This window comes from Drosophila teissieri, chromosome 3R (genome assembly GCF_016746235.2).
Source record: "Drosophila teissieri strain GT53w chromosome 3R, Prin_Dtei_1.1, whole genome shotgun sequence".
Classification (NCBI taxonomy): Eukaryota; Metazoa; Arthropoda; class Insecta; order Diptera; family Drosophilidae; genus Drosophila; species Drosophila teissieri.
In genome coordinates, this window is record NC_053032.1 from 31248621 (window position 1) to 31270426 (window position 21806).

A 21806-nucleotide genomic window follows, 5' to 3' on the forward strand; every position below is an offset into this window, starting at 1 on the left:
AGATTGGTATTTGGTTTGCTCGTTTGGTTGCTATACTTTCACTTGTATTACAATAGATATTTTCTTGCTGGATGAGCCGAGGAGAAGTGGGGGATTAGAGAAACCATTAACAGGACAGAACATCACAAGGCATAAGAACAAAGGGGCAAGCGGACTTTCGTTTCAATGTCTAGCGCGCGCAGAGCAAGCAAATGAGAAACGGTAACGGAAACGGAGGGAGGAGGGAGATGGAATGGTACTATGAAAGCAGGAGGGGATCAGTTCTGAAGGAACGTGGAACGTTTTCAAGCCTGGCGAATGTGCAGGGTCAGCCGCTTGAGGCAGCAGCCCGTGGCCAAGGCCGTGGGGCAATCGCAACTGCAACACTGCAGCTTGCAGTTCAGATTCTTGGGCAGCCGCTTCATGTGGCTGATGTTCTTGATGATGCTGTTGATGCACTTGATCTTGGTGGTGGTCAGCTGACAGTTCTTTGGTGGATGCTTGTGCTTGGATGCGTACCTATCGTGCGACGGCGTCCTCTTGGTCACGTCCGTGCTGGAGAGACTGATGGGACGGTGCATGCCACGCCTTCTGGCCAGCAGGGGAACCAGCTCCACCCCGCCACCCTCGGCATAGGGTCCTCCGTTTCCTCCCGCCGTACTGGCATCCGGTGTGGCGGTACTGGTGCTCCCGGGGCAGGGAGCTCTGGAGGCCATGCGGGGGCACAGCCTGACGGGCTTGCCGCCGCAGTCTTGCGGCTTCAAGTGGTGCAGCATCTTTCCGGGCGGCGGACCTGGCGGAACTGGCGGACCCGGACACTTCTTTCCCGGCGGAATGGGCAGTGCAAGTGGCGACGGCTTGGGCGGACTGTTTTGCATGGCGGGACAGTTGCAAGTGCACATCTCACAGCAGCGCTGTGGTTTCGGTGGCTTGCCCGGTCGAGACTTGCGAAAGGTGTTCTTCTCCGCCGGAGTCACCGGGTTATCCTGGTCCAACTCCTTCAGCATCTCCTTGTTCGTCCAACCCTGAAATTTATTTATAAGGATTAAAACACTAGGACGTGAAATGATTTTTTTATAGTATATGATAACCCACCAGAGACTTCATGAATGTGTGGCCCACTTCCTTGGGACTCCGCCAGGGCTTGCCGCCCGGACCCGCCTTGCCCCAGGGCTCCTTGCAGGGCTGGAAAGAGGACAGATAAAGAAGGATCAGTTAGAATTTGTTTCAGGGGGCGTAATAAGTGCCGCTCACCGGCTTTTCTAGTTTGGCCTGCAGGCGCTTCTTCTGAGTGGCCAGCTTTTCCTGCAAAGGACACCGCTGTTCACTCTCGCTAACCACGATCTTCTCCAGGAGCGGCTTGCCCTTGCACGGTGGAGAGGGCTTGTATCGCAATTCTATGTCCACATGGCCTTTATTGCGAAACGACATTGAAGGGTGCTCTTTCAGCTCGATGTGAAGGCTCTCACCGTTGGCGTTTTTGGCCACATTGACGCCAACTCCCGCTCCGGGCTTGTGGGGAATCTCCCGCTCGCAAATGGTTACGGTGCTGCTCCTGGGACCACTCTCCTGCAGGTGATGAACCGAGTGGGCGTGGCCCAGTCGACCACCCGGCGGTGGGGCGGGCGGTGCGTGATGGTGGTGGTGATGGTAGGCGGCCAGCGGGTTGTTGTGGCACTTTTTCTGCATGGAGAAGAAGTCGTTGTAGCGGCACGGCTGCAGCAGATTCATTCGGTGGGCATTGGTCTGCAGGACGTTAAAGTTAGCATATTGAAATATATCATTCGAGAAGGATTCAAGGGTCCTTACCACTGTGGGCGTGGAGTGAAGGCCTACGGCTGTGATGTCCTTGCGGCGCACTTCTACGTTGGGTGCACCACCACCAGGTCGACCCCAAGGACAATGTTGGTGAAACAGGTCGTAGTACTGCATAATAAAATATTGTTGGTATTAAAGAGCACGCTTTTGGACAATATTATATAGTTTAATTATTACAGATCAAAATGTAAGAGCCTAGCTTAATCATGATGAGATCTTTCATTCCATGGAAAGAAACAAACAATCCTAATTGACATGGATCTACAACAACGTTATTCGGCTCAATCCTCATCTGCCTGTTCCTCGTCCTCCTCCGAGGCAGTGCCATCCTCAATCTCTTCGGCCATTCGCTGTTGTATCTTCTGCTGGACGTTGGCATCTTCAACCAGGTGCGCTGGCTGGATGTAGGTCCTGTTGGCACAGCCGAGCACCGGACATCGGATGCCAATGTTGTCCTTGATAATCAGCATCACCGAATCGCGGTCGTAGATGTGACCGCACTTCTCGTTGCGCACGGGGTTCTTCATCAGGGCCTTAGACCAGGGATCGTAGAGCGAGAAGATCTCGCCGCCGGTCTCTTCGATTCCTTCCATGATAAGGTCCTTATCCTGGCTGGCGCCATTCGCTTGACCATTGACCTCCACAGTTTTCTTGAAGTTCTTAAACTCGGCTATGTTCTTGACATTGATGCGCTTCTGCTCCACCGCTTCGGAGCGCTCCTTCCACTCTTCCTCGAACTCTTCGATGGTGGAGCTCAAGTTCTGGATCTGCTGCACAGCCTGGCTGAGTGACTGGTGCTTGCTCTTGAGACGGATGAGATTCTCAGCGTGCTCCACGCGCAGCCGGGCGCTTTCCTCCAGCAGCTTCTGGATCTGCCCGTCATCGCTGAAATCGGACACGACCTCTGCCATTTCCCTGAAGAACTTGGTGTTGTCCACAAAAGTGGTCAGTGCGGAGTCCACATGCTGATTGAACTCCATTTCAAAGCTTAAATTCTATGTGGCTGTTTTGGAATTGCAGTATTTCAAATATTTGGAGCCAGAGGTTCGAGATCGATGATTCGGCTAAGATCGATAGCTCGATAGGCAGGGGTATCGAAGGTGAAATCGCTAATTGGCGAATTGTTAATACTTGGCGTTTTAAATTGAATTTCAACTTTGAAATTGACGTAAAATAAGATCACTGCTGCAGTGACTTAAAAGCCAAGTAGTTTTATTAAAGTTTACGATGTTGAAAAACAGACTTTATCGCATTACCCACAATAAATATAACTACATTGAAATCCCTCCGCAGGACGATTACAACACCGAGTTATGCCTTATCGATTGGGTGGCAGCCTATTCATGGCTCCAGACTGCCTCAACCCACCTGGTCGTGTCACTCCGCGAAGTGTGGCGATGTTTGTTTACGGAAATTGGCAAGCCGCCCTCCCCCGTGGAGCTGCCCCCGCGCTGGCCCACGAACTTTGTTAGTAGGTTGTTGTTATAGTTGCAGCGCACGGCGATTTGCATTTCACTGATTTTTTTCACCCACATTTCCAATTCGGCTGGCGCTTCACACAGCTGCAGGTTGTGATAGGTACGTAGCCGAAGGAGCAGCCAGCACTCCAGTCACGCAAGGACTCGCCGGAGCAACTGGCTCTTAGTTGGGCATTTAGCCGTGGAGTGGTGAGGGGAGAGGAGAGGGGATTTGATTGCCGAAGTCGGAATTGTCAAAGGGTTTGTTGAACCAGATCCGCGCGGGCGGATGCCTTACATGTTGCTTGGGGCAGGTCTTTGAACCTACCGAAAGTTGCAACCATCGCGTGGGGAAAGGTTCGAGATGTTTTTTGATTGTCATAGGTTCTTTTCGGGCTTTTACCTTAGACTTTCAAAAGAACTTGCAACTCGGTGAATTGATTATTAATTATTTAAGGTTCAGGGTTCTGAAGTTTCGATTTAATGATATTTGTCTCACAAAATTGTCAACTAATTAATTTACTTAGTTCAGTTACCTTCAAAATATTACGTATACGCACGGTTTGCTTTACCTCTTGAAATATCACACATACGCACTGTTACCCACCTCCTGCTTGTCCTTCTCCTTGCGAGCACACTCCTCCGCCTTCCTGCGCCGCCACATGCGAAGACTCTCCTCCGCATTCTTGCGCTCCACCAGACGCTTCTTCTCGTCGCACCACATCAGCGGATGCTGGATGTGGTCGTGGCAGAAGTTGCCGCCCATGCCCATTTCATCGCTAGTCGTCATGGCTCCCTGTCTGGCTATATCTGAAGAGCCTCGACTATCTGGAGGATAACAGGATATCTGTATATCTGGGATATCGGGAAACTGGGAGTAGAACGAGAACGGAAGTAGCGCTGCGTTCAGCAAACGCGGCGTTACTGAATCGGTCTCGTGCGCCGTCCAAGCCGTTTAACCGCCGAATTGGCTGCCAGGATCCGTGCCAGGCACTAAGGGGCCATGGATGATGGGTCGGTTGTCTAGGCAGCACGCCCGACTATTTATAACCTAGGTTAAGGCGCAACTCGGTCGTCTGTCCTTGAAGACGAGTCGAAGGATATGGACGGATATGGAGACCTCAGCTAATTTGGTCTGGCTATTTAAATATTTCGCCAGTTAGACGCGCTGTTTGCCTGCTCCACTTTGCTCCACTTTGCCAGACTGCCTGGACATAAAATATATATTGACTTTATGCTGCCTAGAAAATGATGCCACGGCTGCGTTGGCTTAACCCCAATCGTGATGCTCTGTTTTAATAAGTCGCAGAAGTAAGGCTACTGCAGTGTTGCGTGCCATTTAATACGGAACTTGTTGATGTTTTAAAATGCCAATCGCTTGAAAGCCTAAGCAGCTTGCATTGCTCATACGCCCCGTGTGGCAGCTACGCTTTCAGCCAACTCACGCTGCCAAATTTATTTGTTTGCCCCCATTTCGGTTTCAGCCATGCCCGTCGCAACATAAGCCACTTTGGCCAAGTCCACAACTATTTCACTAGGTCATCCCGGTGGTTAATACCGTGCATAGTTACAAGTTACTCGCATGTGTGGAGTGTTTTCAGGACCTACTTCACTTGCACTGTCAGCAAAATCATCTGCAGTTGGTTTGTTTTACAAAATCGAATTTTTATTCATCTCTTTAAGTATACAAATATCGTAATTACAAGTATCAATATCAACATCTGTATCATTACTATATTTTCTCGTTCGCACTCTAAAATATGTGGGTATATCGTCTTCAGCACCCGATTGAATTGATCAACTCGCCAGCAAACTTCTGTATTTTATCTTTCATGTACCTTTCTTTCAGTGTAGAGCAGGCTGTAAAGGAGCCCAATGATTTCTCATCGAAACTAAACGGACAAAAAAAACGAATTTCGCTGACTAACTTAACTGAGGTTGTGTTCATAAATTAAAATAAAAACTTAATCTAAATAGAGTTTTAGAACATTTCGAAATGGGGTCTGCGGTTCGATTTCGTTTGAAATGTCTTTTAAATTACTATTGCATTAGAGGCGGAGAAGAAAGAATTAAAATTAAGACTGGGCAGCATTGTTCCACGTACAATCCTCATTACTTTTCTTATAGAACGAACATATTATAGTATGCATTTCATGCGCGAATGGTTCAAATTTATTTAATTATTAACTTTTTATTTAATCCAGCTAAGCTAAGGGCTTTCCACTTGAAGTTACATGTTTGTGCGATTGGAGGAGATTTTGAAACGAAGTGCAGGCAATGACCATTGAACCATTTAGGCATGAAATGCCCTAAATCAAGTATTAATATAAAATAAACCAATTATGCTCCTCGTGCTTCCTCGTGGTTTGTATTAAAAATATCGCTCTACACACTGGCTCTCTTTGTTGCATTGACTAATAAACATTTTCCTTTATATATTCCTTAGATTCCTCATTTGCTGCTCGGCTGGCAACCCATTTCAATTCGTTTATTTGATGAAATGTTTGTACAATTTGCTCGTTTCTCTTTTTTAGTTGGCTTTTGGCTCATATTTCGCTCTCTATACATATAAATAAATTTGTCGAAAAACATTGCATATAAAATTTGTCAAAAATTCATTGAACATCTCGTAGTTATGTATGTACAGCGAACGTTGCCGTTTAGCGTGTGTGTGTGTGTTGATTAGGTTTGTTTATGCAATTATTTACAGTGTCAACAACAAATGCCTAAAAACTAAATAATAATTCTTGTTTACAACGTAGCCCGCCGGCTGAACAGAACTTAATCCAAACATCGAGGGGCCTACATAACACTATTATTATTATTATTATTATTGCATTACGGGTATGGTTTATGTTAGGGTGCACGGGAGTGCGGCTCTACTTCATGCGGTTGATGACTAAGTCGGCGACCACCTGGAGGCCCTTCTGGTAGGGCGACTCCGTGAGCTCCTGGGCCAGCCGTATCGCCTCGTTGCAGTGCTTCTTGGCCAGGAACCGGGTCTGCTCCAGACCGTGCGACTTGTGCACCAGCTCGAAGGCCCGCTCCACGTCGCCGGGCTCGCTGAAGCGCCGCATCACCATGGGGTTCAGCTCGGGGTACTGGAATGTACGGAAAAGGCGTTTCAATTATGCAGGCTATGCAGTTTGCAGTTTTAAACGCACTGCACGCGTGCGCAGCTCGCGGAATGCATAGCAAATGGGCATTGGTAATCGGTGGCAATTGAGTGGGTCTGTAACCCATTGTATCATCTGCGCATCTAGCCAACCACCCACCCACATGACATCATCACACCTTCACCGCCACCGACACCATCATGCATACATCATCATGGCGACGGCGGGAAGCCACTTTGGATGCATAGCAATTGGAAGTGTGGACAAAGAGTCATCTCAATCTGGCTTACTTATGCACAGAGACAAATGATTGTCATCAAAATGCTTTGATAGATGGTGATATTAATGATGTTTTATCATCACTTTTCTCTGTTCACAAGGAAGCAGCTTAGATCTATTGGCAAGCTAACAAGGAAATACTGAACTCACCTTTTCGCATGCAAAGAGAACGGGGGCGGTGGCCAGACCCAGTTTCAGATCCGCCGCCGTCGGCTTGCCCATCTGCTCGGTGGAGGAGACGAAGTCCAGCATGTCGTCGACCAGCTGGAAGGCCAAGCCGATGTTGCGTCCGTACTGGAAGGCCACCTCGGCCACGTTGTCGTCGGCCTGGGCAATCACGGCGGTCTGCAGGAGAGAGTCGTAGAATAGTTGGGTTCAAGATCAGTTCAAATTGCAGGGGGATTGGGCACAATGACGCTGGACTGCGTGCAAACTAATTGCCGCATTAAACGGCTTAGCTTGGCTCAGCTCGCATGATGGTAATGAATACTCACCGCCTTCAGTGCATTGGCGATCAGCGATGCGGTCTTCCTGTATGTCTTGGTCAGGTAATGGGCGAAGCGCTCGTTCTCCGTCTCCCTTGAGCCCAGCTGCATGAACTCGCCTTGGACCAAATCGGTCAAGATCTGCAAGGGATTACGGACAATGCTCCATAAATATGTCACAGTAAATGGTTATGGCTTCAATTGTTCTCGCCCTGGGATTTCCACTCGCAGATTACGCAATTCGCAATGTCTGCCCTACACTGATAGCAACAATTGTTGAACTGAGTTATTTCAGTTGCTTATATCATTTATATTTCCAAATCATTTATATTCCAAATATAACATTTGAATATATTTTCCCTAAAAATGAACACATTTCTACTCGCTATAAAGCCTTTGCTACGCTCGTGTGTGTGCATAACTTCCGCTTGACTAAAACCTCGAATGCAAATAGCAAACACAATTGTGCCAAATGAATCTAGCAAACAAGATTTCATTCAGATCTCCAGAGAAGATGGATTTTTTGGCTATCGCCGCTTCTGTTTGCTCATCAGCTGTGTGGCACGCCCTTCGATTCGCCTTCGAATAGGCATTTTCATTGATTCGGACAAGAAATTCACAGGCAGTTGTCAAAATCATTGGCAAACAATAGTGGGCGCTGAAAAGTGAAAAATGGCCGTTTCCAAGGAGCTCAAGGTGAGGCGGCCATAAGTGGCCAATAGTTTCTGGCCAAAATGCCCGGCCAAATTCCACCGACCACTGCTGGACGTTCAATGTTAATTAACACGGACAAAACGCCAACTACGAGTGCGTGTGCTCTAACAACCTGGCCAACAAGTGCATTTGGAGCCACAGAAATTAACACAATGCCGCCTTTTAAGCAGCTAAATGAGACCAAATGCAGCGGCCGCGGAATCGAGTGCACTTTTTGGGCAAACAAAGCTTTAGCCTCGAAACCACTTTGCCAGGCATTTTCTTTTGGAATCGCAAGCTTCCGACAAGTGGAATTCGGCGCCAATCCAGTTATTTTCAGAGATTATACACTGAAGACAATTAAGTGTTATGTACTCTTCACAGCCTATGAGCCTAATATAAATTGTTCATCAACATGTGGGGCTTTCCAGCGGGTAACTGTTTGGATTAGCCCAAAAGGCGGGAATAGTCATAAATTCACTTGATTGAAAGGCAGACGGACATTCTACCCATTTTGTTAATGCCATCCGACGGCTTAGAAACCGCTGATTTTATTCAGACACGTGCACGGCATATTTAATGTGAAAAATCTGATAAATATATGCCGAAGATTGTAGATTGCCGTAGATGAAAGAAACTGGCAAAAAGTCGTCCACAAACGAGTGACAAAAATAGTTGTGTGAATACAAAGTTTTGGACAAAAAGAATCTGGTTTCTGAGGATCTTTTCTTGATTACCAAACTAGTTGGACAAACTACTAGAAGCTTTAGAATATATCTCTAAATTCAATGTTTAATATTTAGTCGTACAGATTTGAGTTGGTAATCTTTAACTGTTTTGACAAGTAGAAAAATACTCTTAGCTCTTTTGTTCATAGCCCAGAGAAATTTACATAAATAGTGGGGACCAGTTTGGCTTAGAACTAGTTTCGAGTTTCAAGACGAATGATCTCACGATCGCGAAGAAAGTTTCATTTTGGCGGGGTCAAAGTGTTCGGAATGCAAATGAGCAAATGAGCCACATTATGCGATAGACGCACGAGTATGATATCGCCCAGATCGGGTTAATGAAATGGGCAAATAGCGGCGGATAAGTGTCTGGGCCGCACCTTTTGGCCATCTTCAGGCCAATCCTCAATGCTCAGGTGTTACGCATGTTTTTTTCGCCGCGAATTGAGAAAACGCCAAATGTGTAACCCAAAAACGTAGGCAAGTTATCGTGTTTGTCTTGGCTATTAACTTGGCTTCGATTGTGTAAATATGCTGGGAGGCTGGGAGCTTGAGGAGCTCTGAGATTCGTGGTTTCCAGGGCAGCAGATCTAGTTTCACTCTCCAACGCCGCGGAAAGTGAAATTGGCAGGTGTGACTAATTTGAAATTTGTAGGAACTACGTGTGTAGCGATGGGTACGAGTATGTATTTCTGCGGAATGTGGCATTTACAAGGACACGAGTGCAAAGTTCCGGCTCATGAAAAGTGAATGCCGCTTTTTGTGGAGTTTCTCGAACTCTGGCGAAGGGCGAACCTTGGGGAACCAACTTCCAGGGACGCAGGAAGTTTGCAGGCCCGTTGATTTGTGCCCCATTAAAAGCGGCAACTGGTTTTGGGTTTCCCAGTCAACAGAACGAGAAACTTTCATCATTTCAAGACAAAACGTTCCCCGCAGCTGCTCCATCAATCGTGTGAAACTTGGCACCTGATGCGATTACGTACTTTCTTAACAAAAACTATAGGCTTGTTCTTAGGTAAAGAAATATTTCCCCAGAATCCGGGAGTTTTTAAGGTGTACACCCTTTTCAAGTAACTTGCTGAAACTTCGAGTTTGCTCTGGCAATTAACTCAGCATAAAATGTGCAAATGTTTGTTTTCGGTGGTGGGTGCCAAAACTATAAGACTTTTGCTAGAATTTTAAGCAGTAAAGTTATTTTTGAACAGTGATCTTTAAATTATAAGCTGTTGGTCGTTTCTTGATTGTATAGTTAGTCATATCCTGGCAACTGAAAGTTTTCTTACCTGACTCAGCACGATCGTCACATCATCGCTGCGCAGACGAGCTATCATAATCGAGGCGATCGATAAGATATAATCACCAGCCATTGTGACCTGTAAAAGCGATGAGACATGGTCAGAAACAAGCGGCCACAACAACAAAAGATCGGCCAACACAATCGCCGTAGGACAGTTATGTGTTGCAACGTTAACGGCCAACAGTCAACAGCAAGATGGCTTACAAAGAAGAAAAGCCAACCGACATGTGACTAAGATGAGCGGCGATACAATCAGAGGCGAGAAATGTCCGCTTCTGGTGAAGATGGGTTTGGATTGGATTAATTTGTGCATTTTAATTTGAAGACATGTCGAAAGGGAACTATTTTGGGAGCGATTATTAAATGCGATGAAGAGGCATCGCCATGCGACTTTGAGGCCTTTCAAATGATGCAAGACACATAGATGTTGACAAAGTCAATAAACACTTCAAATCGAAATACGCAACAAATTGATGTCAAAGTCAGGCTTTGGGCCTGAATGATTGCTGTTCGGCTATTTGGCTGCTATGGTTGCCGATTGGCTCTGGGCGCGTGTTTGGCTTTGTTTGTTTGGCTCTGGCAAACATCGGTGGCACCGATGATGCCACATAACATAACATATATTACCTATCGCGTATCACATTGAATCTTTACCTTTTTGTGGTTCCAAAGAGCATTCACGCTGGGCTTGCCGCGTCGGAAGTCCGACTGATCGATGACATCGTCGTGGACCAAGCTGGCCGAGTGCACCATCTCCGAGAAGAGGGCGATCTGTCGCTGTTTGTGTACTAATTGGCTGTCAAGGCGATAGGAAGACATATGATTTGGGATTAGGGCAGAAATCGAAAACTACAGGCGCATGAGTGATTTCATTTCGCAAAACCGTGCTAATCAATTGCACTCGTCTACACAGAGAAATATCGGCAACGTCTTGTGCAAGTAATAGCCACATTTTAAATACTACTTTACAAGAGTGTTTGTCTTAAGCTGATTATACTTATATGTCAAGCAATAAGCATTAACCTTCTTTCGAAAATAATAAAATCAGCAACAGTTGCAGTGTTTTTTTATGACCCCCAATATTCGGCTTGTAAAGTCTGGTTATAACTAATAAATTGATAATTGCAAGTACTCACTGTGACTCGTTGTTCAGGTGGTAGTTTATCGCCTTGGCCATCAGCATGGTAACCATGGGTCGCAGAGCCTTCCCCTGGCCATCGAAGTAATAGCTGGCAATGGTGTCCAACTCTGGCTGGGATGTGCCCGATTTGAGTAGCTAAAAAAGAAGATCGGGAAGGGAGAATCAGTCAGTTGTGTTGGTAGGTCTGTGGAATCTGGTCTGAATATGCAAATATTTGTGTTGTGGGGCGCGAAAAAAAATCCCCTTAGTTCGAGGAAAAAACCATCTAATCGATGACAACAGAATGGAACTTCTGACGAGACTCCAAAGGCATATTAGCATATTTAGTTTGATACATTTAATAATAAGGATCTTTGGAAGTACTCTCCAGGAATTATACATCTAAGCACTCACATATCTCACATCGTCGTAGAAGTACTTGAGGTCGTCGTCGAGGATGATGTAGGGATCGATCTGGAACTCCCTCACAGGACCTGCTGGCTGTTGTGTGTGGACCGAGCTGTGCTGCCTCAGATTCGCCTTGGAGCTCGGCGAGTACTGCAGTGTGGGGCTGCACTTGTGGGAACTTTGCTGGAAGTTGGAAAAAGGGTAAAAATGGTAAAAATGTTAGAACGGTTAGCGATTTCGGGTAAAGGCTGCAATTACTAACAAAGTGTGAATAATAATGGAGCAAACAAGTCACTTAACAACTTTCAATTGCGGCTGTGTCGCGTCTAACAAGTTTCGCCTTGCTCACCGGCGTGTTTTCGGTTTTCGGTTTTTTATTTTCTGTTTTCCGTTTTGGCCAAAAAATTAATAACTGGAAAATTGCAGTGGCAGTGTACAGTCTTGGGCTGTAACCACCGTAAATGGCCAACTAATTGAAGTCGATTGTCGACGCCCTCGCGCGACTCTTGACCTTGTCGCCAAAATTTGAATTGTTAAAACCACAAATCCTTTTGTTGCCCAGACAAAAGCGAGCAACACGCGCTGCTAAATTGTCGTGTTTGCGGCCAGAAAGTGGTGCTATTTTCCACACAGAGAAAAAACTGCGAAACCTACACTTTCTTTATCGCAAAGTTTGATCACTCAAACATATGATAGCCAGGCATTTATAATTTCTCCCGGTGCATGGCTTTTCAATCGATTTTCTTTTCAAATGCATTCATGTGCCATTATGCAATGTGTGCACTTGTTTGCTTCTTGTGCAGCCCGTCAACTAGTCAGCCTATCAACCAATCATCCAATCAACCGATCAACCAGTCAGCCTCTCAGTCTGTCAATAAAGCGCCGCACATGCTGGCGTGATAACATGTAAATTCGAAGTTGCCAGCTGTCAGCGGAGGTAGCAACTTTTACACCACCAAACATTTGGCCATTTCGACTGTGTGACCCACTTGTGGTCGTGGAGTGGAGTCCTGCCACGGGCCAATGACCATCACTTGCCGCCCTTGGCCAGCGGTCTTCATCCGCATCTTGTGCAGCATCATCATCGGCATCTCCAGCATCATCATCATCTGCGTGGTGGGGAATACACGTGTGGGATTTTTTGGATAGCAAACTGGTTCGGTTTTGGTGTTCGAACCTCGAAGGGGGGCCCACAGCACAGCATCGTAAAATACCCAAACAAATTGTTGACCATTGAAAAGAGCTTGTAATGACCCAGTTTCATATTTAATATGTGTCATAAACATCGGAATGGGCTTTGGTTTGCCTTTGGCTGTTGCCTTTTTTCTTTTGGCGAGTAGAAAGCGGCTTATTACAAAATCGACGCATCACAATTTACAGCAGCAGCCGGAAGAAATCCAATTAAATTCGAGTCGCGGTGGCTTTCGTTTTCAATAATATGTGCGCCAAATTAAAATTAGTTGATCATTTTGCAAAGGCCAAAAATAACAGAAACAGAAACACAAAAATGAAACGTGCAGAAATGCATTTAATTGTGGCCATTCCGAGTTGGCCGCAAACGTTGAATGACTTTTAAGCATTTTAAGCATTGTAAAATGCTTTTCACAGGTGCCCACGAAAGCCGAACGGATTTTAAGTGCCTCTAAACCCATTGAACTGCTTGCCGTTGGCCACTTGCTCATGTTATGGATGAAATGCCCGACTATGAAGCCAGGTCAATGATCTGCGTCTAATTCTGGGTGTCTATTCACCCCAAGATCTCAGTGAACTACGCTATGCAAACTACAACTGGAGTTTGGCGAGCGTTTTGCGTGCACAAAGCCAAAAAGCAGCCGCATTTGCAGTAAACACATAGGAAGTAGACTCTTTCGTTGCACTTGGCTGCTGAAGACGAACCGAGGACTTGGACGCAGTCTGCTCAATGTGGCATATTGTGTAACTGGTAGCCGGGCGGGGAAATGGCGAAATATCTAGAAAAGTCAAGATGCACATACTTGGTAAACAAACCTCTCTACATTGTAACTTTTCAATAAGTGGGTTAAGCCGCAATTAGTCGGCGCAACCGAACGGCGAAAGATATCCAGTTTAACCTCCTTGTGGCCCACATGCAACTGGCCGCAAAAGAGGAGCCGCAGCCATTGGCAAGCCAACTTTCACGTCGATTCGAAAGGAAACAATAATAACGATCTCTTCGGCACAACGCAATTTGCAGTGCGGCAAATAATTCACTTTTATTTGCTTAGTGGCCGGCGGCGCCTCTGCCAATTTTCATTTAAATACGCGCATTTTCGTAGCCATTAATTTAATTGTGGAAAAATTACCACAAATGGGCGCAGTGATCAAAGCAATTGCAGCATTTAGCGGAGTGTGCAAATATCGACGGACAAGTGGCAAGTGCCAAAAGCCAAATAAAAATGAAAATGGAAATAAAACTGGAATGTTCGCCGCAGGGCGCTCCCACGACATAATCCTCTCCAGATGTGTACCATCCAATTCAGTCCAAAGCCCAGCCCACTCGGTGTTGCCAACTGAAGATGAAGACAATTAACGGCTGAAAGTATTTAAACACTTTCGAGTGCCAGGCCAAACTCGCACTGATTGATGTCTGTTTTGATTGAAAGCCCCACATAAAACCGGGGAAATTGCGACATTTTGCATTGCTTATTGATGGCTTTACGACTCACTTTTGTGCAGAGACTCCCATTGTTACGATTTTTGCGATTTCTGCCATTTTTGCTCTTGTTTGGCCCGGAATTCGCTCAGTTTCTTTGGGCCATTTGTATGCGGCATCGTAGGCCATTTTGATTCAATATGGCCATATGCGAAGCTCGAAAATTACCTTTGCATGTAGCTATTTTAATGGCTGCCGATTTGAAGTACTATGTATAACTCTTAGCACCTGCGACTCGAAAACTATTCAATTATGGCCAACTCACAAATTTGTGCTCACGTTGCGTAGCGTAGAACATTCAAGTCGTCAGCTACCTCATTTTATTTACAAATTATGCGAGTCTAAGGACGCAATTAGCAGAAAACTTAATTTGCTAACAAGCCGTGTTAACTGGTTTCACCTTGCTGACATTTTTGATGCAACAATGTACTAATATGAGTGGTAAGGATGAATAAAACTCCTCCGACCTTGGGAAAATCGGCAAGCCCAGCTGTCGGCGTTTCCCAAAAATTTTAATTGCTCTTTTTCTGGCTGGCCGAAAAGAAATACCGCCGCCACGATCGAACATGACAGGCCGTCGGTAGCGGAAGCGGCCAAAAGCGGCCAACAGCGAGGTATTGGCCAAATGCGGACACAAGACACGGCCAAGAAAGTGAGCAGCTGAGGGCCGCGAAGACGGGGCTTTGGACTTACTTTCCCTTTTTGTCATCGCCGTGCGGTTGTATTGCCACGGCTGACATAACCAACGCTTTTGTGGGCCAACAAGGGGAACAAGTTGAAGGGGGAGGGGAGGCGGTAACGATTGGCTTTGTAATTTCTCCGTTCGATTTTAGCCGCGGCAGCTTCTTCATTAGCCAAGTTCGCTGGCAAGTGGTTAACATGCGTGTTAACAACCCAATCACACCGCAGGCAACCGAGCTCAAGTGAGTGTGAATGCCAAAGTGGCCGAGTGTTTGCCTCCAAACTGGGCAATTTGTATTTGACAAAGTGCTCAGCGCGGCATTGAGAACGCTTCTGTATCCGAAACCCCACCGAGATGCAGTAGCTCCAGTGGCTAGCATAATGTATCGCCATTATTTGCTAATGTCTCAATTGCGCAGGCCACAATGCGTCACGGTTTCATTGCGCTCGCAATGGGGCTCATCAGAAACTGTGACAACTGCCATCGATTGGCCAATTGAAGTCCGCAAATCGCCGAGTCAAAAGTTAAAGGCAACATGGTTGCTCACATGGGAGTTTAACAAAACTAATATTGATCATTTGAGTTAAACAAGTACATTGTAACATGAAAGTCCTCTTTAAAGCGGAAATTACTTCCTGCGTTGCTGTCAAAAATGCATCGAATAAATAAAAGTGGACTGATGGTGCTGAATTATCGAGCTAATGAGTTGTCAACCCAAAAGTGGACGCCTGCACATGATTTCCACTCATTAATTGGTATCTATCTACTCGATTTCCGATCCAGTTTAGCTGGCCATTTTCCGCAGTCAAGTATCTGCCATCGAGTCACACGGAATTCCCCCGTCGCTTTTCGCTTTTCACATTGCGCAATTGCGATTTACAATTGAAATTAGTGCGTGCTTGTCCAACGCGGCGGCTGCGTGATATTTGCCTATGGAGGCGACTTTAAACGCTGCCCAAGGAATGGCGAATGGCGAATGCGTTTTTAAACGCCTCAACATGCAAGCGATTGTAAAAGGCCGCAAGAGCCTGTGAAAATCGTTTAATGGCCGAAAATATTTGTTGCCTACCATAATTTGTGGAGGTGTCAGTGTGCAGTTGGTAATTATAACAATCTGTCAAAAGGCAAAAGCACTAAAATGCAGCCAAAATTAAGGTTCGCCGAGGAAAGGCAAAATGTTTTTGCAGACAAATTGGAAACCAGTTAGCGGTGGAAAACCTGAAAATTCAAGTTTATCCTGCATCGGCGACTTCGGGCGTAAATCAAACCAAAAAATTACATAAAAAGCGCAAACGCAGACGGGAAAAAAACAAATTCCGAAGTGCAACTGCAAATGCGACGCGTGCCGCCAATAAATGCAAATCTAATTTTTTCGTTTTTCGTTTCAATTTGTGGCCAAGCGATGTCGCAACACGACATCGTCAAATGTGGAAAACATTTAACCAAATTCCAATGTTAATCAGGTGAAACCCTTGGCCAATTAATAGGGCCCCGGATTGGAGGTAGAATGTTGGGCAAACACTCCGAACAAGTAAGGCAATCAGTGTGGGAAACATATGCAAACGCCGCCCAAGATAGTCAAATTTATGATAATTACTGATAAAACATCAGCATCAACATCAACATCAACAATGTAAGCCGAATACCCGAGAGGCAGGAAAGTCGACCAATGAGCGACATTGATGAAATGCGGGCTGACAGCTGGCCAGTTTCGATGGGTTTGGTTTTGGGTTTTGGCCGGGTTATGCAACTTGGTCAAAACTATCCGAAGTCAACTTGCTCCACCGCCCAGCACCGCTCCCTTTGCACAGAGAGAAAAGGATGACCATCTACTGATATTGCTGGTTAGCTAATTATATCTAAAGCTTTCTTAGTTTATGCAACAGTCTTTGAAAAATTTTGTAGATTTTTGATGTAATATTTATAGAAATGCCTCAATTATTCTTCAGCAACATTTCTCTCGGTGCACTTGGCGGCGCTTCTTTTACGGCTTTCAAATCGAAATCCGAAAATTTGTTGTTAAGGAAAACAACGCCGAAATCATTAACAGTTAACGGACTTGGCGCGAAAGAGATGGAAATGCGGCAGAAAGGCCCAAAAAGCCGAAAACCACCGCTACCAATACCATTACCAATACCAATACAAATACCGATAGCGAAACCAAAGCAAAACCGAACCAAACCGAACTCAAACCCGAAACCAGTTTAGGACAACAGGCCAAAACGCATGCGTCTTCTGGAATTGGGTCAGCAAGTACGGGCCGAAAAATACCAAAGCCCGAGCTGAGCGATCAAAGAGACCATTGCAGGTGTGTGGCGCATGGGACAGGTTGACTGAAAGCCAGGTCGGCCCAGTCCCAATCCGCTTAGGCACATCCACCTCCATGTCCATGGCCACATCCCTGCCCACATCCCAGCTCCGCAGAGCCAATTAAGCCACCAGCAAGTGCGCATTAAACACAAATAATATGCGGCTGATAGAGAATATGAGTATGCGGGGGGATCTTTTGGCTTGGACTTCTTCTTGCAGGGCCGGCCACTCGGACCGTGGGTCAGTGAAAGTGTTTTGCAGAAATACAGAAACACAGATATACAGATATACAGCTGTACAGAAATGAAGACGCCGCAATGAAGACACAAAGGCGGAGATTTACGATATGACCATCTCGTGTGCATACGACGGATGTATCTTTTAGCATATCTGCCACTTTTGCTCGGCTCTTTCTTACATATTTATGCCCGCGATGATCACTTTCTCACCAGTGGCCAGCGAATATGACTGATTGTGAAAAACAACCTAAAGGAATGCGGACTGAGACCTTTTAATTGGGAAATACATGTATCGTCTTGGTTGATTTGGTACAAGAAATATGCTTATTCGTTATCTTAAGTAGGTTAAGTACTCCAAAACGCAGTTTAAATGCCGCTTTTATTGATACGAGTGACAAATCGCAGCTGATTTAATCGAGTATTGACTGCGTGCCCAAAATTTCTAAAAGTTTCAATGAAAACAGGTTGAGATTCGGTTTCACTTTCTCGAGACCAGACCCTCGCATGCAAATTAAGCGGAAACGCGTAAGAAACGCGGAGAATCGACCGAAATCAATCCAACGGCGCGGCGTTCAACTTGGTCAAACATCTAACCGTCCACAGACTCTCTAATCTAATTGAAGACCGCCAACTTGGCCACCACCGCCAGCCCATCGAATTCACACGCTGGCGTTAAAAGACTTGGCCCAAACGCCAAACTCGCGGCTTAAATCACGCATTCGCAATGAAAGTGATACGTAAATGGTAAATAGTTTTTATTCGGAAGCGATGGAAAATATGAAAATGATTTGGAAACCAATGCGGGGCAGAGATAACGAATACTAAGAGCTGGCCAATCGGCTACTTGCCAAAATCGTGTGGCGCATATATAGTAGATAAAGAGTCGGACTTCTTTTTCTTTTTGGCCGGTTTCTTTGGTTTCTTTTGGCCAAAACAATGGAGAGCTCGCTCGGCAGCTTGGCAAATGAAATGAAGAAGAAAGTCAAAGAAACCGTTAAAAGTGAATTTCTTCTACGACTGCTATTGCCGACTATTATTAGTTGGCGTTTTTTTTTTTTTTCGGTTTTCGGTTTTCAGTTTTTGGTTTTGGTTTTGGCTGCGACGTGCGCTTTCTATTTGCGTTTTGTTTATTGTTTACCTATGATAGATGAACGTATCAGTTTCCAGGTGCTTGTGCTTGTGTTTTTTGTGGCTGTGTGGCTGCCAGTTGGGCACACATCCAATTTGGCGTTGAATGAATTTTTATTCGGCTCCGAAATGAAACAGAAAAGCGCCTTAAACAACTAAAATGCATAAATAATTCGATGACGACAACTGCATACAAAATTATCAAACTTTTTCCAATATGATTGGGCACCGAACTGCATACATTTATGGCTTATAGTACTGTTAGCTATAACATAAAATACACATTTATCTCTAAGATGGTAAATTAGCCCAGTTATTAGTGTACCAAAAATAAAGGTAGTCACATTTTCGGGAGCCAACAGCAAACTCCCAACCTTTCGGAGCAAGGTCTAGTTTACGGGTGTCAAAGGTGGGCATTAAAGTGAATTAACGAGCACTTAACCTTTGTTTTATATATAGCCAAAAAGCGACCAAAGTGCGGCCATATTAATGCAAATAAATATGTTCAAGCCAAGGCTGGCCGCCAAAATAGCCAATGCACAAACTGCACTCAACTCAATGCAATGCAGTGCATTCGCAATGCCAAAGCAATTAAATCAAAGTCGTACTCCCGAACACCACCCTACCCCACCCCCACCCCCAACTACCAACTAAATGGGTTGGCTTAAATGGCGTGCCATAAAACAATAAACTAAATAGCAAATGTGAGAAACCGATGCACTAATCGCGGCCTATGCATATGTACATGCCCACTCAAGGCATACATAAGTGAGTAAGTAAGCAATTAAGCCGAAGGCTTAACTAGCCAATTGAATTTTAAGACAATTGCCCGCAGTTCCTTCTGGGTTTTTCCGACTCACAACAAAGGCACAACAAAGGCTGGAGATGTTTCCCCAAAGAAATATGACCTAGGAAGGCAAATAACAAATAACTCCATAACTCTATAATGAGCTCGGTTATTTACGACCCTTTTGTTGCACTGAGTGCGTCATTCATGGGATTCAAATACCAGGTGCCTGAAGATTGCATGCATTTTAATCGTTTTATTTGTTACAGTAAGCATTATCCATCAGGTATTATGAGAGAAAATAAACATTTATATTAAATAACTAAGGCTATGTAGAAATATTCCCATAAATTGTAATTTAAAGTACCTTGCTTACTCCTTAGAGTGTGTTCACTGTATTTGCCATAGTTAACAATACTTAATCAGTCCAATGAAATGGCAAAATACTGATAGTATTCCCCCGACTGATAAGGAGCACCAAATCCGCTTGTTCGACACATCGCAAAACAGAAACCACTTCACATATTACGTATACGACACGGGGCACCGCGTTGGGGAGAAATGGAGCACAGTTTTGGGGGCACTGGCCCCCCAATCAGCTGTTTATTGGCGCCACAAATAGCGCGAAAATCAACAACGCGGGCGATAAATATTGATAAATACGAGCAATAAACCAGAGCTCGAAATGCAGCTAGCGAAATTGCATAACTCAGAGAAAAAATGAAAAATGAAAAACTAAAAAACGAAAAAAGGAAGAAAAACACTACAGACTAGCGACTTGTCAACGATATAAAAATAATGACAAACTACAGACAGACCAGAAAGAGACATAATTATCGGGCCAGAAAGAGAGGCAGATGAAAAACTTCACCTTGCAAAAATGCGGGGAAAAACACATGGAAATGAAACGGAGAAAAACACAAAAACAGAGGCGTTCGGCAAGTGGTAAAAAAGCCAAGGCACAATAATAAATAAATGCGCCAGCTTCCGCCAACAACAACGCCACTGCAACTGTGGGCGCAACAAGTTGTTTTTCACGCTCCTTGCACAAAAGCAACGGCCAACAACCAACAACCAACTGCCAGCGAGCAGCGAGCAATTTCACTTTCATTTTCTTTTTGGCTTTGCAGCGAAGAAAAGAAAAGCGGACAGCAAAAGCCAAAGTCACGCAGACGCATTAGCGGCCAAAAGAGTTGGCTTGCAGCCAATGCACTCTGCACTGGGAGAAAATCAAGCGACATTTTTACTATTAAATATTTGTAATCCTATTTCAATAAGTGATATATAATATTACACACTTGCTACTTCGCATTACAAAAGTACATAAAGTTTACTTCCTTTACTTTAAGGATCAACAAAGATGCTCCCATATCCTTCCTCATTATCACTTTAACTACTTGCATCATTTAACAGCTATTTTCTCGCTGTGTAGGCTTCGTGCGACAATGAACTTACCAGCAGATCGGGGTAATCCTTGCCCAAGCTGAAGCTTAATCCGTGGCAGAGTCGCGCGGCCTGCTGCTGCACTTTGGGTGGACTGAATAATCCGGTGGCGGTGGAGGATGGGCCCGTATATCCTGGCCGGGATCCGAATAGCTGGTAGAGCAGCTTGTGCGTCTGCTGGCGACGCGAGCCGCACACGACGCGACCGGAAGTGCTCAAGCAGGCCATTTTGTGTTTTGTTTTGGTTGTGAGGATTGTGATTTGTGTAGCAGGGCTTATGCGCTGGTTTCGCTGTGGGAAGGGTAGGATGCAGCTGCTTGAACGAGACACGGGCACAGAACTCAACAGGTGCACAGCATTATAGTGCGTTTTTGTTTATGTTTGTTTGTGTTGCAGGCTCGCAGGATTTGGAAAAACGCGCGTTTTCGTGATGCGATTTCGGGGTAGCGATGGACTGGCGATTTTCGAGGCGACGGCGAAGCGCGGTTTGCTTGCGTTTGGCTTCAGCAGCTCCAGCGAAGTGTTTTCGCTTTTTGTGGACTTTTGAATCGATGCGCATGCGCGCGGTCAGGTGTGGTGGGTTTCCCACCGTCCCACTGTGGTGGAAACGATCGCTCACGAAGGTAAGTTCGATCGGCTCGGCTTGAACTTGAACGGGAGTTTTGGTGGCTGAAGCAGCCACGCGGTTTTGCAGCCACTGGAGGTCGAGGTCTGTGTGGATGACCCCAGTTTACCTGTGGGTCACACTATTTTTGCGGGCTATATTCGGGACTCAAGCTCTGCTCGCAAAGGTCATATGGCCAGGCCGCCACTACCGTTCGGTGCCGCCACAACTGGCGTCATGTTACGCAACAAATGGGCCGCTCAAAGATCCCGATGGCAACGCGTTTTCCGGCCTGGGAAATAGTTTTTATTTAACTCGCACGCAATTTGCACCTTTTCACTACTTTATTTTGACGTAACAGTGCAGAACAGCTGCTGCGAACAGCTGTTTAGGGTTGCAACGTGCGCGGTGACGCAAGGCGGCCGGCTAAAGCGTATCACTAGAGGTGGGTACGTAAGGCGGCTAAGACGGCAATATTCAAACGGAAGTTGGCTGAAATATAGTTATTAAATTTAAAAATTGTTTAATAAAATAAAATGTTTAGTGGTAGGTATCTGCCCCA

General features: G+C 45.5%; 3 protein-coding genes across 3 annotated transcripts; all 3 read right to left on the reverse strand.

Moving 5' to 3' along the window:
- Positions 1-149: 149 nt before the first annotated feature.
- Positions 150-4044, reverse strand: LOC122621496. Its single transcript, XM_043799362.1, has 6 exons — positions 3862-4044; positions 1789-1905; positions 1449-1725; positions 1234-1391; positions 1075-1164; positions 150-1004 (listed from the first exon to the last, which is right to left on the reverse strand). Exons 1-6 carry the CDS (start codon positions 4042-4044, stop codon positions 285-287), a joined length of 1545 nt encoding a protein of 514 aa, XP_043655297.1. The 3' UTR covers positions 150-284.
- Positions 2079-2777, reverse strand: LOC122621925 (E3 SUMO-protein ligase MMS21-like). Its single transcript, XM_043799943.1, has one exon. The coding sequence runs from the start codon at positions 2775-2777 to the stop codon at positions 2079-2081; it is 699 nt and encodes a 232-aa protein (XP_043655878.1).
- Positions 4045-4894: 850 nt separating the features above from the next.
- LOC122619189 (all trans-polyprenyl-diphosphate synthase PDSS1) lies at positions 4895-21626 on the reverse strand. Its single transcript, XM_043795947.1, has 8 exons — positions 20653-21626; positions 11387-11563; positions 10989-11128; positions 10507-10648; positions 9839-9928; positions 7144-7275; positions 6800-6994; positions 4895-6355 (listed from the first exon to the last, which is right to left on the reverse strand). The coding sequence occupies exons 1-8, from the start codon at positions 20866-20868 to the stop codon at positions 6134-6136; spliced, it is 1314 nt and encodes a 437-aa protein (XP_043651882.1). The 5' UTR covers positions 20869-21626; the 3' UTR covers positions 4895-6133.
- Between the last annotated feature and the right edge of the window lie 180 nt (positions 21627-21806).

Coding starts and splice junctions, on each gene's coding strand:
- LOC122621925 (XM_043799943.1), bottom strand. CDS start 2,777: ATGGAGTTCAATCAGCATGTGGACTCCGCACTGACCACTTTTGTGGAC.
- LOC122621496 (XM_043799362.1), bottom strand. CDS start 4,044: ATGACGACTAGCGATGAAATGGGCATGGGCGGCAACTTCTGCCACGAC. Junction 1,906..3,861: donor AGGAGAAGGACAAGCAGGAG/GTGGGTAACAGT, acceptor TTTATTATGCAG/TACTACGACCTGTTTCACCA. Junction 1,165..1,233: donor AGGCCAAACTAGAAAAGCCG/GTGAGCGGCACT, acceptor TCCTCTTTCCAG/CCCTGCAAGGAGCCCTGGGG.
- LOC122619189 (XM_043795947.1), bottom strand. CDS start 20,868: ATGGCCTGCTTGAGCACTTCCGGTCGCGTCGTGTGCGGCTCGCGTCGC. Junction 11,564..20,652: donor AGGATTACCCCGATCTGCTG/GTAAGTTCATTG, acceptor TCCAACTTCCAG/CAAAGTTCCCACAAGTGCAG. Junction 9,929..10,506: donor CTCTTTGGAACCACAAAAAG/GTAAAGATTCAA, acceptor TCGCTTTTACAG/GTCACAATGGCTGGTGATTA.